The sequence below is a fragment of the Capricornis sumatraensis genome, chromosome 2 (assembly GCF_032405125.1).
Source record: "Capricornis sumatraensis isolate serow.1 chromosome 2, serow.2, whole genome shotgun sequence".
Classification (NCBI taxonomy): Eukaryota; Metazoa; Chordata; class Mammalia; order Artiodactyla; family Bovidae; genus Capricornis; species Capricornis sumatraensis.
The window spans coordinates 67,246,594-67,262,536 of record NC_091070.1 but is presented as its reverse complement, the minus strand read 5'-3'; the positions used below and the strand labels follow the sequence as shown (position 1 = coordinate 67,262,536).

The window sequence follows — 15,943 nt, the reverse complement described above, 5'->3', positions numbered from 1 at the left end:
GGGAAAAGAAACTGTTCAACTAAGTGCCGCAGAAATTGAAATGTTTCATGTTTTATAGGAAGGAAATTGTGTGTTGTTCAGTCGTTCAGTCATGTCTGACTCTTTGCAACCCCATGGACTGCAGCACGCCAGGCTTCCTTGTCCTTCACCATTTCCCAGAGTTTGATCAAAGCTATGTCCATTGAGTTGGTGATACCCTCCAACCATCTCATCCTCTGTTCTCCCCTTCTCCTCCTGCCTTCAATCTTTCCCAGCATCAGGGTCTTTTCTAATGAGTCGGCTCCTCTCATTAGCTGGCCAAAGTATTGCAGCTTCAGCTTCAGCATCAGTCCTTCCAATGAATATTCAGCGTTGATTTCCTTCAAGATTGACTGGTTTGATCTCTGTGCTGTCCAAGGGGCCCTCAAGAGTCTTCTCCAGCACCACAGTTCAAAATCATCAATTCTTCAGTGCTCAGCCTTTTTTATCGTCCAGCACTCACACTGTACATGCCTACTGAAAAAACCATAACTTTGACTATACAGACCTTTGTCAGCAAAGTAATATCTCTGCTTTTCTAATTCACTGTCTAGGTTGGTCATAGCTTTTCTTCCAAGGAGCAAGCATCTTTTAATTTGATGGCTGCAGTCACCGTCCACAGTGATTTTAAAGCCCAAGAAAATAAAGTTTGTCACTGTTTCCATTGTTTCCCCATCTATTTGCCATGAAGTAATGGGACTGGATGCCATGATCTTCATTTTTTGAATATTGAGTTTTAAGCCAGCTTTTTCACTCGCCTCTTTCACCTTCATCAAGAGACTCTTTAGTTCCTCCTTGCTTTCTGCCTTAAGGGTGGTATCATCTGGGTATCTGTGGTTATTGATATTTCTCCTGGCAATCTTGATTCCAGCTGGTGCTTCATCCAGCCCAGCATTTCGAATTATGTACTCTGCAAATAAGTCAAATAAGGAGGGTGACAATATACAGCCTTGACATACTCCTTTCCCAATTTGGAACCAGTCCGTTGTTCCACATCCGGTCCTACCTATTGCTTCTTGACCTGCATACAGGTGTGTAACATGTAGTAGATGATGTACGTGGTTTCTGCCTACACTTGCAATGTGTGGGAGTCTCGCCTCCCTAAGACAGAACCCAGAAAATGCTCTTCACCACCTGCTTTACAGCTAGGATTCAGGCCAGTAATGAGGGTCTACAATCAGATTCACCCATAAAATATTGATTTAGATGTGAGGAATTTAAGATCTGATGCAAAACCCATTTTGCTGGGAAGGGTGACAGCAGAGGCTTCCAGCTTTGGGGAAAGTCATTAGTAGTTGTGAGTTCCCAACATAGGGAAAAATCTTTAACAAATTCAAAGTATCCTAGACAAATTGAAGAGAACGTTACATCCATGCAATGAAGCATGCCACTATAAGAAACAACTGGCAGGCATGAGTTCTGAGGAATTCAAACATAATTATCATGTTAGTCATCCTCTTTATGTTGGATTTGTCAGAGGTGAAGTGGCAGAGCAAAAGGACATACAGACACTTGAAAGAATACAGCAAATCTGAGGCATGGCAAGCAGTCTGGTACAGTTTCAGGAAACAATAGATAGATCAGTCCCTTCCTCAAAGTGGCAGTCCCTTCCTGCCACTTTCACATCCTCCTCCTCTGATCTCTATTCCATCATGTGTCACCACCCATCTGGCTTCACAGAATCTCCACATAAAATGTCTCCCACATCAGATAATAAAAAAGGACACCTTTTCCTCGGAGGACTTGCAGAAAGAACTTTCAGCAAGTATTAGTTTAAAAAACAACAATAACTGTACAAATAGCAAAAACCTCAAAAGGGGGGGCTGCACAAGCAAAGTAAGCAGAATAGAGATGTTTGAAACTCAACTCGGAAAACTGTAAAATGAATGTAGATAAGCAAAATGACACAAAGAATAAAGATTATGAGAAAAATACTTGAAGGCCTGGAGGAGAGATCCAGGAGGGGATTCTATACCCATGTATGGGCTTGGTTCATAGACTGACCTGGTCCCCTCTTCCCATCTCCTCCTCCTTTGCCTTCTTCTGCTTTAAAAAAAAAAAAAAGTGAAATCCTTGAATCCCCAGTCTTGACTGCACAGCTGTATGAAATGAATGACCATGTGCAGTCTTAGCTAGGCCAGTGAGGTACAGGTAGAAGTCATGGGGAGACCACAGCTTTCCAAATGAAAAGCTTCGGAGGTATCTCTTTTACCCTTTCCTTTCCCCCTTTCTTTCTGCCTGGAAAATTTACACATTATCTACAGATATAGCAGTCATCTTGCATGCGGAAAAACAAAAACACATTAAGACCATGAGTCAAGAAGATCAAAAGACACTAGCTACTTACACTTGGATTTCTTGTTACAGAAAAAAAATAAATAAATTTCTTATTTAAGTCATGGTTTTTAAAGTTTTCTGTGACTTGCAGTTAATCCCTTTCCCAATTGATATCCTACTTCATAGGAAGCCCAAAAGGAAAGAAAGAGAGATGACAGAAGAGAAGATATAATAGAAGAAAATTCTCTGAACAGATGAGAAAATTGAAACTTCAGGTAAAAAGTGCCTGCCTAGAAGATGCCATGCAAGAACAAAAATGTTTTTAAAGATGCACACAAATAAGTCCTGATAAAACTGGTGAACTCAAAAATAAAGAGAAAAATCCTACAAGCTTCCAGAAAGGATTTTACATCTAGAATTTAGTTAACACCATTTAAAGCTACCATTTGAAGCCATCGTTCAAGTGGGAGAAGAATTAATTTTTGAATATGCAAATACTCAAAAATTATCTATACACCATCATATTTAGGGGAATTCTTTTAATTCCAGAAAAACAACTCAGGAAAAATGATTTTGACCCCATGAACTGTAGCCCACTAGGCTCCTCTGTCCATGGGATTTTCCAGGCAAGAATATTGCAGTGGGTTGCCATTTCCTCCTCCAGGAGATCTTCCTGACCCAGGGATCGAACTCACAACTCCTGCATCTCCTGCATTGCAGCCAATTCTTTACCACTGAGCCATCAGAGAAGCCCCAATAAACAGTTAGTTGAGTTTAAATACACAGGTAATAAGGTGGTTTTAAAATCTGGCTACTGTTGAGAAAGATTCCTAAAATATAAGGAGCATACTATTTTTAAAAGGAAAACTTATAACATCCTGGAACTAAAATTCCAAGTGATTTCAATGCATTCTAGAGGAGAAGAAATGGGAGAAGAGGGAAATCAAAGCATACCAAAGATCCTGCCCTGTTAAGATGCAAGATTTTAGAAATTAATTATTGAAGAACCTCTAGAAAGGAAAGCAGCCCACTGCCAACACTCTGATCCTAGTCCAGTGAGACCATTTTAGATTTCTGTCCAGGAGAAACTGAGCTGAGAAGAACTAACTTCCTAAGCTGACAGAACTGGAAGTGGAAGACCCTGCTTTTTTGCCAGTCTGCCAAAGCCGGCACTCAACCACTCTCCTAAACCACCTCCAGTCAAAGCTAGGACACTCAACCACTCTCCTAAACCACCTCCAGTCAAAGCTAGAACACTCAACCACTCTCCTAAACCACCTCCAGTCAAAGCTAGGACACTCAACCACTCTCCTAAACCACCTCCAGTCAAAGCTAGGACACTCAACCACTCTCCTAAACCACCTCCAGTGTCTGTAGATTCCATTTTCCATTTCGCCATAACACAGTGTCAGTTGTGAATACATAACCTGGAGGAATGTACACCAGCCTTTCTTAGAGTGGGAATTATAGAGAATTGGTTTTTTTTTTAATCTGAACTTCTAGCTTCTCTTGACAAATTGGAGGATCCAGGCAGACCTGGGCGGGGATTTCTATGCCGCAGCAGCCACTGACTGGCATACTGGCCCAGATATTGCTGCACATGCACTGCTTTTTAGCCAGAGCTAAAACTGCCCTCTGAACCCACATGTCTTAGGCTGGGTTCCCTAGACCCAGAACCTTAAGTGACTTAGTGGAAGAGTGCTGTCAGGATTAGGGATGTGAGGAAAGCAGGCCAGGAACAAGGGAACAAAGCCAGACACGGATGTTGCCTCAGCTGAAGACCGACTGACCCCTGGGGAAGCTCTGGAGGACAAACCGCAGCACACAGCTCATCCTGTTTCAAGGTGAGGAAACAAAGAGGCTGGGCGGGGCGGGGGGCGGGTGTCGTCCTTTCCTGGACTGGTCAGCTCCCATCTGGCCCAGGACAATTCTCCAGAGGAGTCACGGCAGGAGATGGATGCACAGATGTGCTAGGTAAAAGGCTGCTGCAGGGTGTCAGGAGCAGTCACCATTATCATCTCTACTAAACACAGGGGAACAGAAATTAGATGACAGAGCTAAGAGTTTCAAGGAACACAGGACAATGTATTTCTCTGTGGAAGTAAGAATAGGGCTAGAAGTGCAAACTCTGAGCCTGCATTACTTACGTGACCTGCCCAGGCCCTATAAATACTCACATTCACACCCTGGACTCACTCCTCAGACTCAGCCTGTGCTTGCCCCAGACTCTTCAGGGAACTGAATGCCCAGCGTTACCTGGACAGGAGCAGGATGGTGGTCTTAAGGGTTACTAAAGATTACACTGAAATTATGTGGAATCAGTTTAGGGATAATAAGAAATGTCCAAAATAAAAGGATCCAGAGAAACATATTTCTATGTCATCAATGAGCAAGCCTGTCACATCACAGGCAGAGGGTATTATTGTGAAAGCCAACATGTAGGTCACTCATGATGATATAAGAGAGTCACTGATGAATCAACAAGAATAAATTGGAAAATTTCAATAAAAATACATTTGTAAAGCAGGATTTTTTAAGTTAAAAACATTGTCTCATAATTTGAAAAATTACTGCAATTTTTGCTATTTGATCAACAACATGATTTTAAAAATAAAAATTAAGATGTGTGGAGCCTGTAGAATATCAGAGTTTACTTACCTCAGAACTGGACAGCCCTGAATCACTATCGTCTAAGTCCTTCAAAAGTTCAACCAGCTTTTCCTTTTCTCTGTCAATCATCACCACTGGTTTTCCCGAATTCTTGGCCAACTATAGAATGTATCAAAAGAAAATATTAAATACTCAAAGCAATTCATAGTTCAGGAAAAATTAAAATGGAATCTGAGGCTTCTATAATACAGATTCACTAAGGTAAAATTTGTTATATTAGGTATTTTCATTTGCTGGTTAATTTTATTTTATTCTAAATTCTGGTAGAGCTCCATTCTCCAAGCAAAGATATTCAACCATCTCAACAAACATTTTATATAAAAAATAAAACATGGGCAGTTTGCAAACCTCTCTTTATATTAAATGCATCAAATGCAACATACTTGCTGAGACATTTGGGAGGAATCTTACCACTTTCTATGTGGCATATATCCACTAAAAGAAAATGCTTTTAAGATTCAAGACTATCACATCAGGAGTTTAAATAGGATTCAGTTACTATTGATAAAAGGAAAAAAGGAAAATCTATGGCGGAGCTGCTATCTGTGTCAGCAAGAACTTGGATATGGGGAAAACCCTACTGGTCTTGGAAAATTATATATTAAGTCAACCAACAATGAGCCAGTGCAAAAAGAACAAGTTGGAGAAGGTTTCTTTCAGATCATAGGAGCATGCAGCACCTAAAAGTCAAGAGTCCCAGAGGCCAGTCCTGGCAGTGGCAGGCTGACCCATGAATCCAGTCTTCCTGAAAAAGACGTGCTAATTGTGGAAAACATCAGGCTTGAACTATGAATTACTTAACTCTCTCCTCTTAAAACGTCACACTTATCAATGTAGCTTTCTAGTGATTTAACTGCCTGAGTGGCTCGCCATGAACCTTCTGTCCACCATACTTTTATTTCTCGCTGTAAATTATTTCACATTCTGGTCGAATACAGGAGTCCTTGTGCCCTTGGTTAGTCTAAGTCTGCTTTGAGGACAAACCAAGTCAGACTGCACGGCCTTTAAAACCAAGTTCAGCCTCTATATCAGTGAGCTAATCCAAGCAAATAACAGGCTGCTCCAGGAGCTGGGAGAGGAGAGGCAGGGCCAGTAGGCAGACAACCAGCTGACCTCTCCACCTCTGCCAAGAGCATTTTCCACTCAAATTTCTAAATGCACCAACTATAAAATCAATCTCATTACTTAAATAAAACCAATTTTACTAATATGCAATTTAAAATCTGGGAAACAGTATATAAAACTATTATTTAAATAAATGTTTTTCAAATTGCAGGAACCAGATTCATTTCTGGGCAATGAAACAAATGTATTAAGTTGCAGCTAGCATTTTTTAAGAGGGTAGGATGAGATAGAATAGGCTAGGATGGAGTAGAAAATAGTGAAATTAAGCATTGGTTCATAGAACTTCTCTTTCAGTTATATAAACTGCTTCAATTACATATACATGTATCATGGTCAAAAAAAAAAATTTAAAGACAATGAACACAGCTATCTCCATTTTTGCAGCTCATTTAGTCCCACATTCTGGCTTCTAAATTTCTAAGTACATACCTCAATGTTTCGCTTAATAAAATCCTGGCTGTGTTTACCCCTGAGCTCAATCTTTTCTGTATTTGAGAAAGGTTTATTTTCTTCTTTGATCATTGACTCATTTCTTTCCACATCATAGGTAAAATCTAATAATAAAAAAGTTCAAAATTTTTTCAGAATTATAATTGTCCATTATGCCAGAATTTACCTTAAGCATATATTGAAACATATAAGAAATAAACACACATAGAAAAGGTCCTAAATTTTAGATCAGACACTTAAGACACACAAACATTTATTCTTAAAAAGATAAATGTGCTACAATAATTTGCAATGAAGTTCTCATAAAACTTGTTACTCGTTATCATGTATCAAACTTCCTGCTGTTGATTCCTTTGGAATCATGGGAGATATGAAAAGAACTTCAAGTGATATACATGAAGGAGAAATCACTGATGTCATGAGAATTTTAACATATATTTTATTTTAGTATTTATATGACAAAACTTACTCTAAAGACTAGAATCATTACCTACTACTCATTGATTAGCTGTTATCTTCTCAGAACAATAAACTTCTTGTTCAAACCTGTTTTTTAAGCCAAGTCGGGGCATAAGTGTTCTAGATGTCCCACATCCTATCTGCACAAACCCCTAAAGCCCATCTCAGTTTGTCAGTTTTTCTCAACCTTTGAAGAGCTTTGCATCAACGTCAGTTGCTCAGACCCTGAGTGCTCAAGACAAGCGCAAGAAAAATACTTGTGGCCTCTTATCCCCTTTATAAAACATCTTGTTTTCACTGTAGCCACATTTAAAGCATTTTTTTAAAAGACCATGTGAATCCTTCATTAAAGCTCTAACAATATGCATAAAAAGAGTCTTCCTAAATGACAAGAGTCCACCTTACAAAACAGGATAAACTGCCATATTAAAGTTCTACAGAAAAAAAATAAAAAACACTAGCCAGTAACTCAATGCAGACAGGCTTACTTAAAAGTTATCTTTGTTTTATAAGAGAGGTCACCACAATAAAAAGGATTAAGGGAGCTAGTCAACTGGTGTTTTTGTGGTTCATTAGCAAAGATTCAGTACAAGTTTAATAATTAAAGAATAAATTTTGATAACACTAGTTGGAAAGACCAAGAAAAAGCGTGAGATCTCTGGATTTAATTTCTTTTCAGACTAAAATAAATTTGAGTAAAAAAACAACAACAACAACAACAAAGTTTTACTTAAATTTAAGTTACACATTTCTAGGCAAAAAAAAAAAAAATCTATGCTTTATAACTGAGATTTGATTCTTTAATCAATCCAGTGTCTCAGATGGTAAAGAATCGAGACCTGGGTTCGATCCCTGGGTCAGGAAGATCCGCTGGAGAAGGAAATGGCAACCCACTCCAGCGTTCTTGCCTAGAAAACCCCAGTGACAGAGCAGCCTGGAGGCAGTCCATGGGGTCGTATAGAGTTGGACATGACTGAGAGACTTACAAACACCAATAGTTAAAGCAAGAGTTATTTTTTTGGTGAGTGGCCTTCTTAGATATAAAACATATAACTCTTTCCCATAATCCAAGTTGTATATAGTCTTTTTAACTGAAATCTGAAGTTTATTCATTCAGCTGAAGTTTCATATTCTCTTAACACATTAAAATAAATCAAATTAAATGCATCTTTGTCTACATTTATAATAGTTTCTTTAAAATACACTTTTAATACATTGTAGGAAAAAATCTTAGATAGTCTGGTAGAAACTATTTGCCTAGAAATGTCCTCTTCTCCTCTCCATCTTGGGAGTGATCCAGGGTAGAAGTTACCATGTCCCAGTAGTGACCCCAAGTCTTGCTGGGTTGGATGAATTGGTTGGACAAAGGGTGGGCACCTAACCCAAGACAGATCATGGTCTCTTCTCTAGGATTATGGAATTGAATCACCCTCCCAATGACTCCAGACTTCCCTGGTGGCTCAGACGGTAAAGTGTCTGTCTACAATGCGGGAGACTCGGGTTCAATCCCTGGGTTGGGAAGATCCCCTGGAGAAGGAAATGGCAATCCACTCCAGTACTATTGCTTGGAAAATCCCATGGACAGAGGAGCCTGGTAGGCTACAGTCCATGGGGTCACAAAGAGTCGGACACAACTGAGCGACTTCACTTTCACTTTCACCTTCACCCAATGACTAGCGAAAGGATATGATCTTAGGAATCAAAGAAGCTATCTACCAGAAAGATTCTTTCCATAAATTTTCTTTTTCACTTAAACTAGATTTCCATTACTAGCAGCCAGATTTAACTGTTTATTACACAAAATTTCAAATGTCCGAAAGACGACTATTATAATGAACCCTCAACAACTAACTTCAATAATGATTAACTTGTGACCAATCCTGTTTCATCTAGAACCTCACCTACTTCCCCTCACCACTGAATTAAATCACATCAAATCATTTCATCTGTGAATATTTGTATACATAGCTAGTATCTTCTTGTGACAGTATATAAAATCACATACCTTGTTTGACATTCTGTATATGATTTTCATAGTTTTCTGGTGGAACTTGAGTGTGAAACACCGAGAAAAAGGTATCTTCATGCTTGTTACAAGAAGGATCTAGTGATTTAAAAATCATTTGTTCAATATCATATGTTAACATTTATATGGAATCTAGAAAGACGGTACTGATGAATCTATTTGTAGGGTAGCAATGGAGACGCAGATATAGAGGACAGACTTATGGACATGGGGAAGCGGTGGTGGGAGAAGAAGGTGGGACAAATGGAGAGAGTAACATGGAAATATATACACTGCTATATGTAAGATAGATAGCCAGTGGGAATTTACTGTATGACTCAGGGAACTCAAACTGGGGCTCTGTAACAACCTAGAGGAGTGGGATGGGGTGGGAGGTCAGACGGAGGTTCACGAGGAAGGGAACCTATGGCTGGTTCATGCTATTATATGGCAGAAACCAACATAATATTGTAAAGCAATTACCTTTCAATTAAAAATATATGAATTTTTTAAAAATCGTTTGTTCAATACATACAAAATAAATAAGGAATCGTTTATGTGGACAGTTGTTTTAAAAAACAGATAAGATCTAATAACGTTCTCTGCAATATTCCTCAATTTCCTCTACACATTTCTTAAAACAATGTCACTTTCAGATAGAAATGATAATCATCTTTGTACACATGAGCCATTGAAAGCGAGAAATCAAAACCAGTCAACAGTTTCCCTAGAACTTCTGTGCAAGAAGTATGCACCAGGGTGTGCTAAAATATCACATTAATTACCTGGATATAATATACCCAAATTCTAACATTCTTAAAACAGAGAATATACACATTGAATAACTTTGTGTTTCTAGTCCTTATTTTAGATCCACAAGGTGAGATTTCAGATATATGATCTGTCATTAAAATAACAGAATGTGCTTGAGAGAAAACTGGAGAGATACTTGGCAGTTAGCTTTCTTTTTTGGATTCTCTTGGGATATTACACATAAAAAATTAAGAAACTGTGTTTAACCCTTTTTGTTTAATTTAATTTGTCTTATGTTCTATTAAGCTAATTTAGACACCATATATTTATAAGAAACAGCTAACATAAATAAATATCACTTTGCCTTAACATGAAAGAATCTGCCAGGCTGTGGCACAGAAATGTTTTTGCTTAAGAAAACATGAAATATCTTGAAGATATTAGAGGATTCACCACCTACCTCTGAAACAAACCTGATTTGAGCACCTGCTTGGCGATGATATGGGCAAGATATATTCACCATGACACAAATACCAACAAATTCAAAACATACAACTTCTGATAGTAAAAACAAATTCATCAGTTCAAATTCCCTAATTTGGATTCATAATAATGTAGTGTCGCACCACCAGGATTGAGAGTACAACCATAATCCTTGTCCAGTGTTTGATGAGTTCATCTAGCAAATTAGTGGTATAAGCCTTACAAGAAGACAGGTAAGCTACTTGGCAGGCAAAAAGTTTTGAAGTTCTTTTCAAACTTTAATTTTTTTGCAACCATTGTTATTAGGGCTCTTAAATATTCATTGAAGCATACAGCAAGTCAGCAATTTGGCAACATTCTGTTATTGGTTTAAGTTGCATCATACACCCAAAATGGTAATATATTTTTGATCACATAATTCCTCTTTAATAGCAGTTTCACTTAATTTTATTCTAAAGTACCTATAGAGACTTAAAAATATGAAAACCTGCCAAACAAAAAACTATTATAGCAAGGTGACACTGAAGGTTTTAAACCAAGGAGTTCTTCTTACCTGAAATCATTTATGTGACCCTACGGCTCTTCATGCATAGTCTCAGGATATCATTGCCTCAAACAGAATGGGTACAGCTAAGGTACAGCCCTAACACAAAGGTCTCATAGTTTAGCCTTGAGTTTAAAAGACAACAGTTGTAAAAGGAAGACATTCAACTGTAGAAACTCAAATTCTTGAGAGGAAAAAAGCATTTTCTAAATTACAAAAGTCCTTCATTAGAAAGCTCTTCCTTATAGTAAAAAGCAAACCAAAAATTCTAATTCATGTAGAAAAAATGATGGGATTAGAAAATAATGATTTGATAAACACCATAATAATAACTGATTCAAGTAGAAATTAATGAATAACAAGATAACAGCCCCAAAATATCCTCCCACAAGATAATTTTTCCAGCGCAAAAAGAAAAATAGTAACTTTACAGTGGAGAAATCTAGCAGACACCAGCTTAACCAAATAATCAAAGTTAACATCACCAGCAATGGAACAATCGACATCACACACTTCCTGTTATGATTCATTGAGAATACAGTACCACTTCTATGGGATTTCTGCCCAAAATACATAACCTGAACCCAATATGTGGAAACATAAACAAACCCAAACTGAGCAACTGTCTACAAAATAACAGACCTATAGTCTTCAAAAATGCCAATGTCATAAAATACAAAGAATGACTAAAGAGACATAACAATTAAATGCAATGAAAGGGCTTGAATTTTTTTTTTGGTAGAAAGGATTTAAGTGGGATAACTGGTGAACCATGAATAAAGCCTTGATGGATCATAGTATTGTATCAATACTAATTTCCTGATTTGTGTGTGTGTCCGTCTGTAGAGAAGACGACAGAAGATGTGGTAAGATGCTAGTACATGGAAAATCTGAGTAAAGGGTATTTGTGAATTCTTCATACTTTTGAGACTTTCAGTCTGAAATTATATCAAAATTAAAAGTTAATAGGCAGTTTTTCAAATGTCCTCACTACAAACATTTAGCTAAAGAGAAAAAAGAAATCTCCCTTCAGAGATCAAGGGCTGAGCACAATTTTTTATTAATTTTTTTATTGAATGAAAGATTCATTAAATTCTATAGTGTTTTACAATTTTCAAAAGTTTTGAGCACAATTTTTAATATGAGTCTTGAAAGAGGAAGATTGGAGGGTTGATTTAAGTTGCTTCCTGTCACCTAGGGAAGAAAGCCCATCCCAGACAACTGGAAAGACCTGGAAGAGCATCACTGGCATGAGTTTAGAGTAGACACAAGTGACTCACAAGTGAGACTGCTCCCTGAAACTCACCCTTTTGGAGGTGAAATCCTGGAGTTAGATTGAGATCATCAAAGAAAATGGGGAAACCAGAGCACAGGGGGCTCTGCCTCACTGAACACCTGGAATTCTAGGAGACTCCGCTCACAGTGCTCCACACATACTCCTGAGGCTCCAAAGCACCGATGGCAGTGTGGCATGTTTTGAGGGAGACAGGGCATGATATATTCACCCTTTCTTTCTCCCTGTCTCTTTTTCACTCGTTCCCCTGCTCCTAAATACACACACAGAAACATATGACATACAATTTCATGGCTGGCCTGGAGCATGGACGAGAACCAGGAGTGCTTGCTTTCCCCTAAGAATTAGAAACAGACCCCTTCCCAGCGCACATCATGACACCAGCCAAAAATGCACACAGCCAGGGACTTCCCTGGTGGCCCAGGGGCTGGGGCTGCATGCCCCCAATGCAGGGGGCCTGGGTTCAGTCCCCAGTCAGGGAGCTGGATCCCACATGCTGCAACAAAGACTTGGCACAGTCAAATAAATAAAAACAAATATTGTTTTAATGCACACATCCAAATGTCCCATGCAATTAAGAACCACCCCCATTAGACTACAGAGAAAAGTTCAATAAACTCAAAGTATCAAAAAAATGCCCACAGGATTACAGATTTCTATACTGGCTTTTAAAGCAGAAGGCTTATAAAAGATGCTGGAGAACAAAGGAAAAGCACCATTTTCTAATTAACTATAAGGTCAATGAGGAAATAAGAGTACAGTAACAACATGTAGCGAATAATGATAATAACACGTAAGAAAGAATGCAGTATAGAGCTAAGTCTATATTTAGAAACAAATTCATACCAATGATGCCTTTACCACATTGTTACGGACTGAACTGTATGCCCCCAAAATTCATGTTGAAGCCCTAACCCCTAGTGTGGCTGTACTTTAAGGAGATAATTAAAGTTAAATGAGATTATTCGGTAGGGTTCTAATCCAGGAGAACCAGTGTCCTTACAAGAAGAGGAAGAGGCACCAGAGGTATCTTCACCCCCCACCTCTTCTACCCCAGGGTCTAGAGAAAAGGCCATGTGAGGACGCAGTGAGAAGGTAGCCGTCTGTAAGCCAGGAAGAGAGCTCACCCAAAATGAATTTTCCAGTACCTTGATCTTAAACGTATCGTCTCCAAAACTGTAAGAAAATAAACTTCTGCTCTTTAAGCCACTCAGTCTGTGGTATTTTTTTAATGGCAGCCCTAGTAGACACAGGTTTTAAGAGAAAATAAAAAGTACTTTACTAATTTAAATGAAGAAACTAATTTAACTGAAAACAACAAAACAAGTTCAAGAAAAGAAATAATCAAGATAATTGCTAGAATTAACAAAGAAATTCAAAATTGATTTACAGAAGTATAAAAAGACAAACCCTCAAGTATAATTTTAAAAACAGAAAACACTCACTGCTATCAAAGTAGCATGGTACTGGTAAAAGAACAGCCACACAGACCACTGCAACCGAACAGAGGGTTCAGAAACAGACCCAGAAGAACATACTCAACTTATCTCTATTTATTTATTTAGTGAATGTCTCATTTACACCCATTATTTTGCTGAACATTCATAGCATTACCACAATACAGAGTAGCATTACTTCCTGAAGTAAATCAGGCTCAGAGAGGCAGAGCAATTTACCCAGAGTCATACAGATAAATGGAGCTTGATTTTTCTGGCTTAATAGTCCTCCTTGAGAACTATTCTGAGCCTAGCATTATTCTGAGCCTATAACTGTGATTTGTTGTTCAGTTGCTCAGTCTTGCCTGACTCTTTGCTACCCCATGGACTGCAGCACGCTAGGCTTCCCTGTCCATCACCAACTCCTGGAGCTTGCGCAAACTCATGTCCATTGGTCAGTGATGCCATCCAACCATTTCGTCCTCTGTTGTACCATTCTCCTTCTGCCTTCAATCTTTCCCAGCATCAAGGTCTTTTCTAATGAGTAGGCTCTTCACATCAGGTGGCCAAAGTATTGGAGCTTCAGCCTCAGCATCAGTCCTTCTAATGACTATTCCGAGTAGATTTCTTTTAGGATTGACTGGTTGGATCTCTTTGCAGTCCAAGAGACTCTCAAGAGTCTTCTCCAACACCACAGTTTGAAAACATCAGTTCTTCAGCACTGAGTTTTCTTTACAGTCCAACTCTCACAGCCACACATGACTACTGGAAAAACCATAGCTTTGACTAGACAGACCTTTGTTTGCAAAGTAATGCCTGCTTTTTATCTTTTTTATTTTTTTTAATTTATTTATTTTAATTGGAGGCTAATTACTTTATGATATCATAGTGGTTTTTGCCATACATTGACATGAATCAGCCATGGGTGTACATGTGTTCCCCATCCTGAACCCCTCTCCCACCTCCCTCCCCATCCCATCCCTCTGGGTCATCCAGTGCACCAGCCCTGAGCACCCTGTCTCACGCATCAAGCCTGGACTGGTGATCTGTTTCACATATGATAATATACATTTTTCAATGCTATTCTCTCAGATCATCCCACCCTTGCCTTCTCCCACAAGTCCAAAAGACTGTTACTATTACATCTGTGTCTCTTTTGCTGTCTCGCATATAGGGTCATCCTTTCAACTTATCTTTAATAAAAGAGCAAGACTTCCGAAAAGAGAGAGGATAATCTCTTTAACAAATGGTGCTGAAACAACTGGATGTTCACATGCAAAAACAAAAAAAAAAGCTAGACACAGACCTTACATTTTTCACAAAAATGAAATCAAACTGGACTATAACCCAAATGTAAAATGCAAAACTATAAAAATAGGATAAAAATCTATGTGAATTTCAGTTTAGTGATGAGTTTTTATAAACAACACCACAAGTAAGATCCATGAAAGTAAAAATTGATAATTTAAACTTTATTAATATTAAAAACTTCTGCCCTGCAGAAAAGACAAGCCACAGGCTGAAAGAAAATACAGGCAAAACACAGTTCACATAAAGGACCTGCATCCAAAATAGACAAAGAACTCTGAAAACTCAACCATAAGAAAACAAACAGACAACTCACTAAAGAAAATATAGATATGGCAAATAAGCACCTGAAAAGATGCTGAACACCGTTTGCCATTACAGAAATATAAATGCAAATTAAAACAACAATGAGATACCAATAAATACCTATTAGAATGGACAAAATCCAAAAACCTGACAATACCATTTGCTGGCAAGGAGGCAAAACAACAGGAACTTTCATTTTTGCTGGTGGGAATGCAAAATGGTACAGTCAATACGGAAGACAGGCAGTTTCTTTCAAAGCTAGACATTTATCATATGATTTAACAGTCCTGCTCCTAGATATTTAACCCACAAAATGGAAGTTTTATGTCCACACAAAAACCTGCACACGAATGTTGAAGAAGCTTTATTTATAATCATCAAAAACTGGACACAATCAAGATATCATTCGATAGATGAAGAGAAAAACAGTGATATTGTCCATAGAATGAAAGGTTACTTAGTGACAAAAAGAAGCTAGCTATCAAATCACAAAAAGACATGGATGAATCTTAACTGTATACTGCTAAATTAAAGAACCCAATCTGAAAAGGCTACTTACAGAATGGTTCCAACTTTACAATATTTGGAAAAGGTAAAACTAGAAAGACAGTAAAAAGATCAGGTGGCTAGGGGTTTGGTGGAAGATGGGAGCGTTGAATGGGGATTCACCCAGGGGATCTTTAAGGGTGGTAAACCTATTCTGTATGATACCATAACAGTGATTACAGGACACTACACATTTTTGGAAACCTGTAGCTTCACAGCACAGAGAGTGAAACTTAATGTATGCAAACTATCAAAAGATTATTTAAGAT

The 15,943-nt window shown here is 38.2% G+C and overlaps 1 protein-coding gene across 1 annotated transcript in view; it reads right to left on the bottom strand.

Annotated features, from left to right (window-relative positions):
- The window catches only part of FSIP1 (fibrous sheath interacting protein 1), a 182,655-nt gene that overhangs the window by 135,970 nt on the left and 30,742 nt on the right, over positions 1–15,943 (bottom strand). Inside the window, exons 5-7 of the mRNA XM_068992792.1 lie at positions 9,005–9,103; positions 6,520–6,644; positions 4,954–5,064 (exon numbers count right to left, since the gene is read on the bottom strand). Coding sequence (XP_068848893.1) covers positions 4,954–5,064; positions 6,520–6,644; positions 9,005–9,103 — 335 coding nt within the window. The remainder of the gene's footprint in view (positions 1–4,953; positions 5,065–6,519; positions 6,645–9,004; positions 9,104–15,943) is intronic.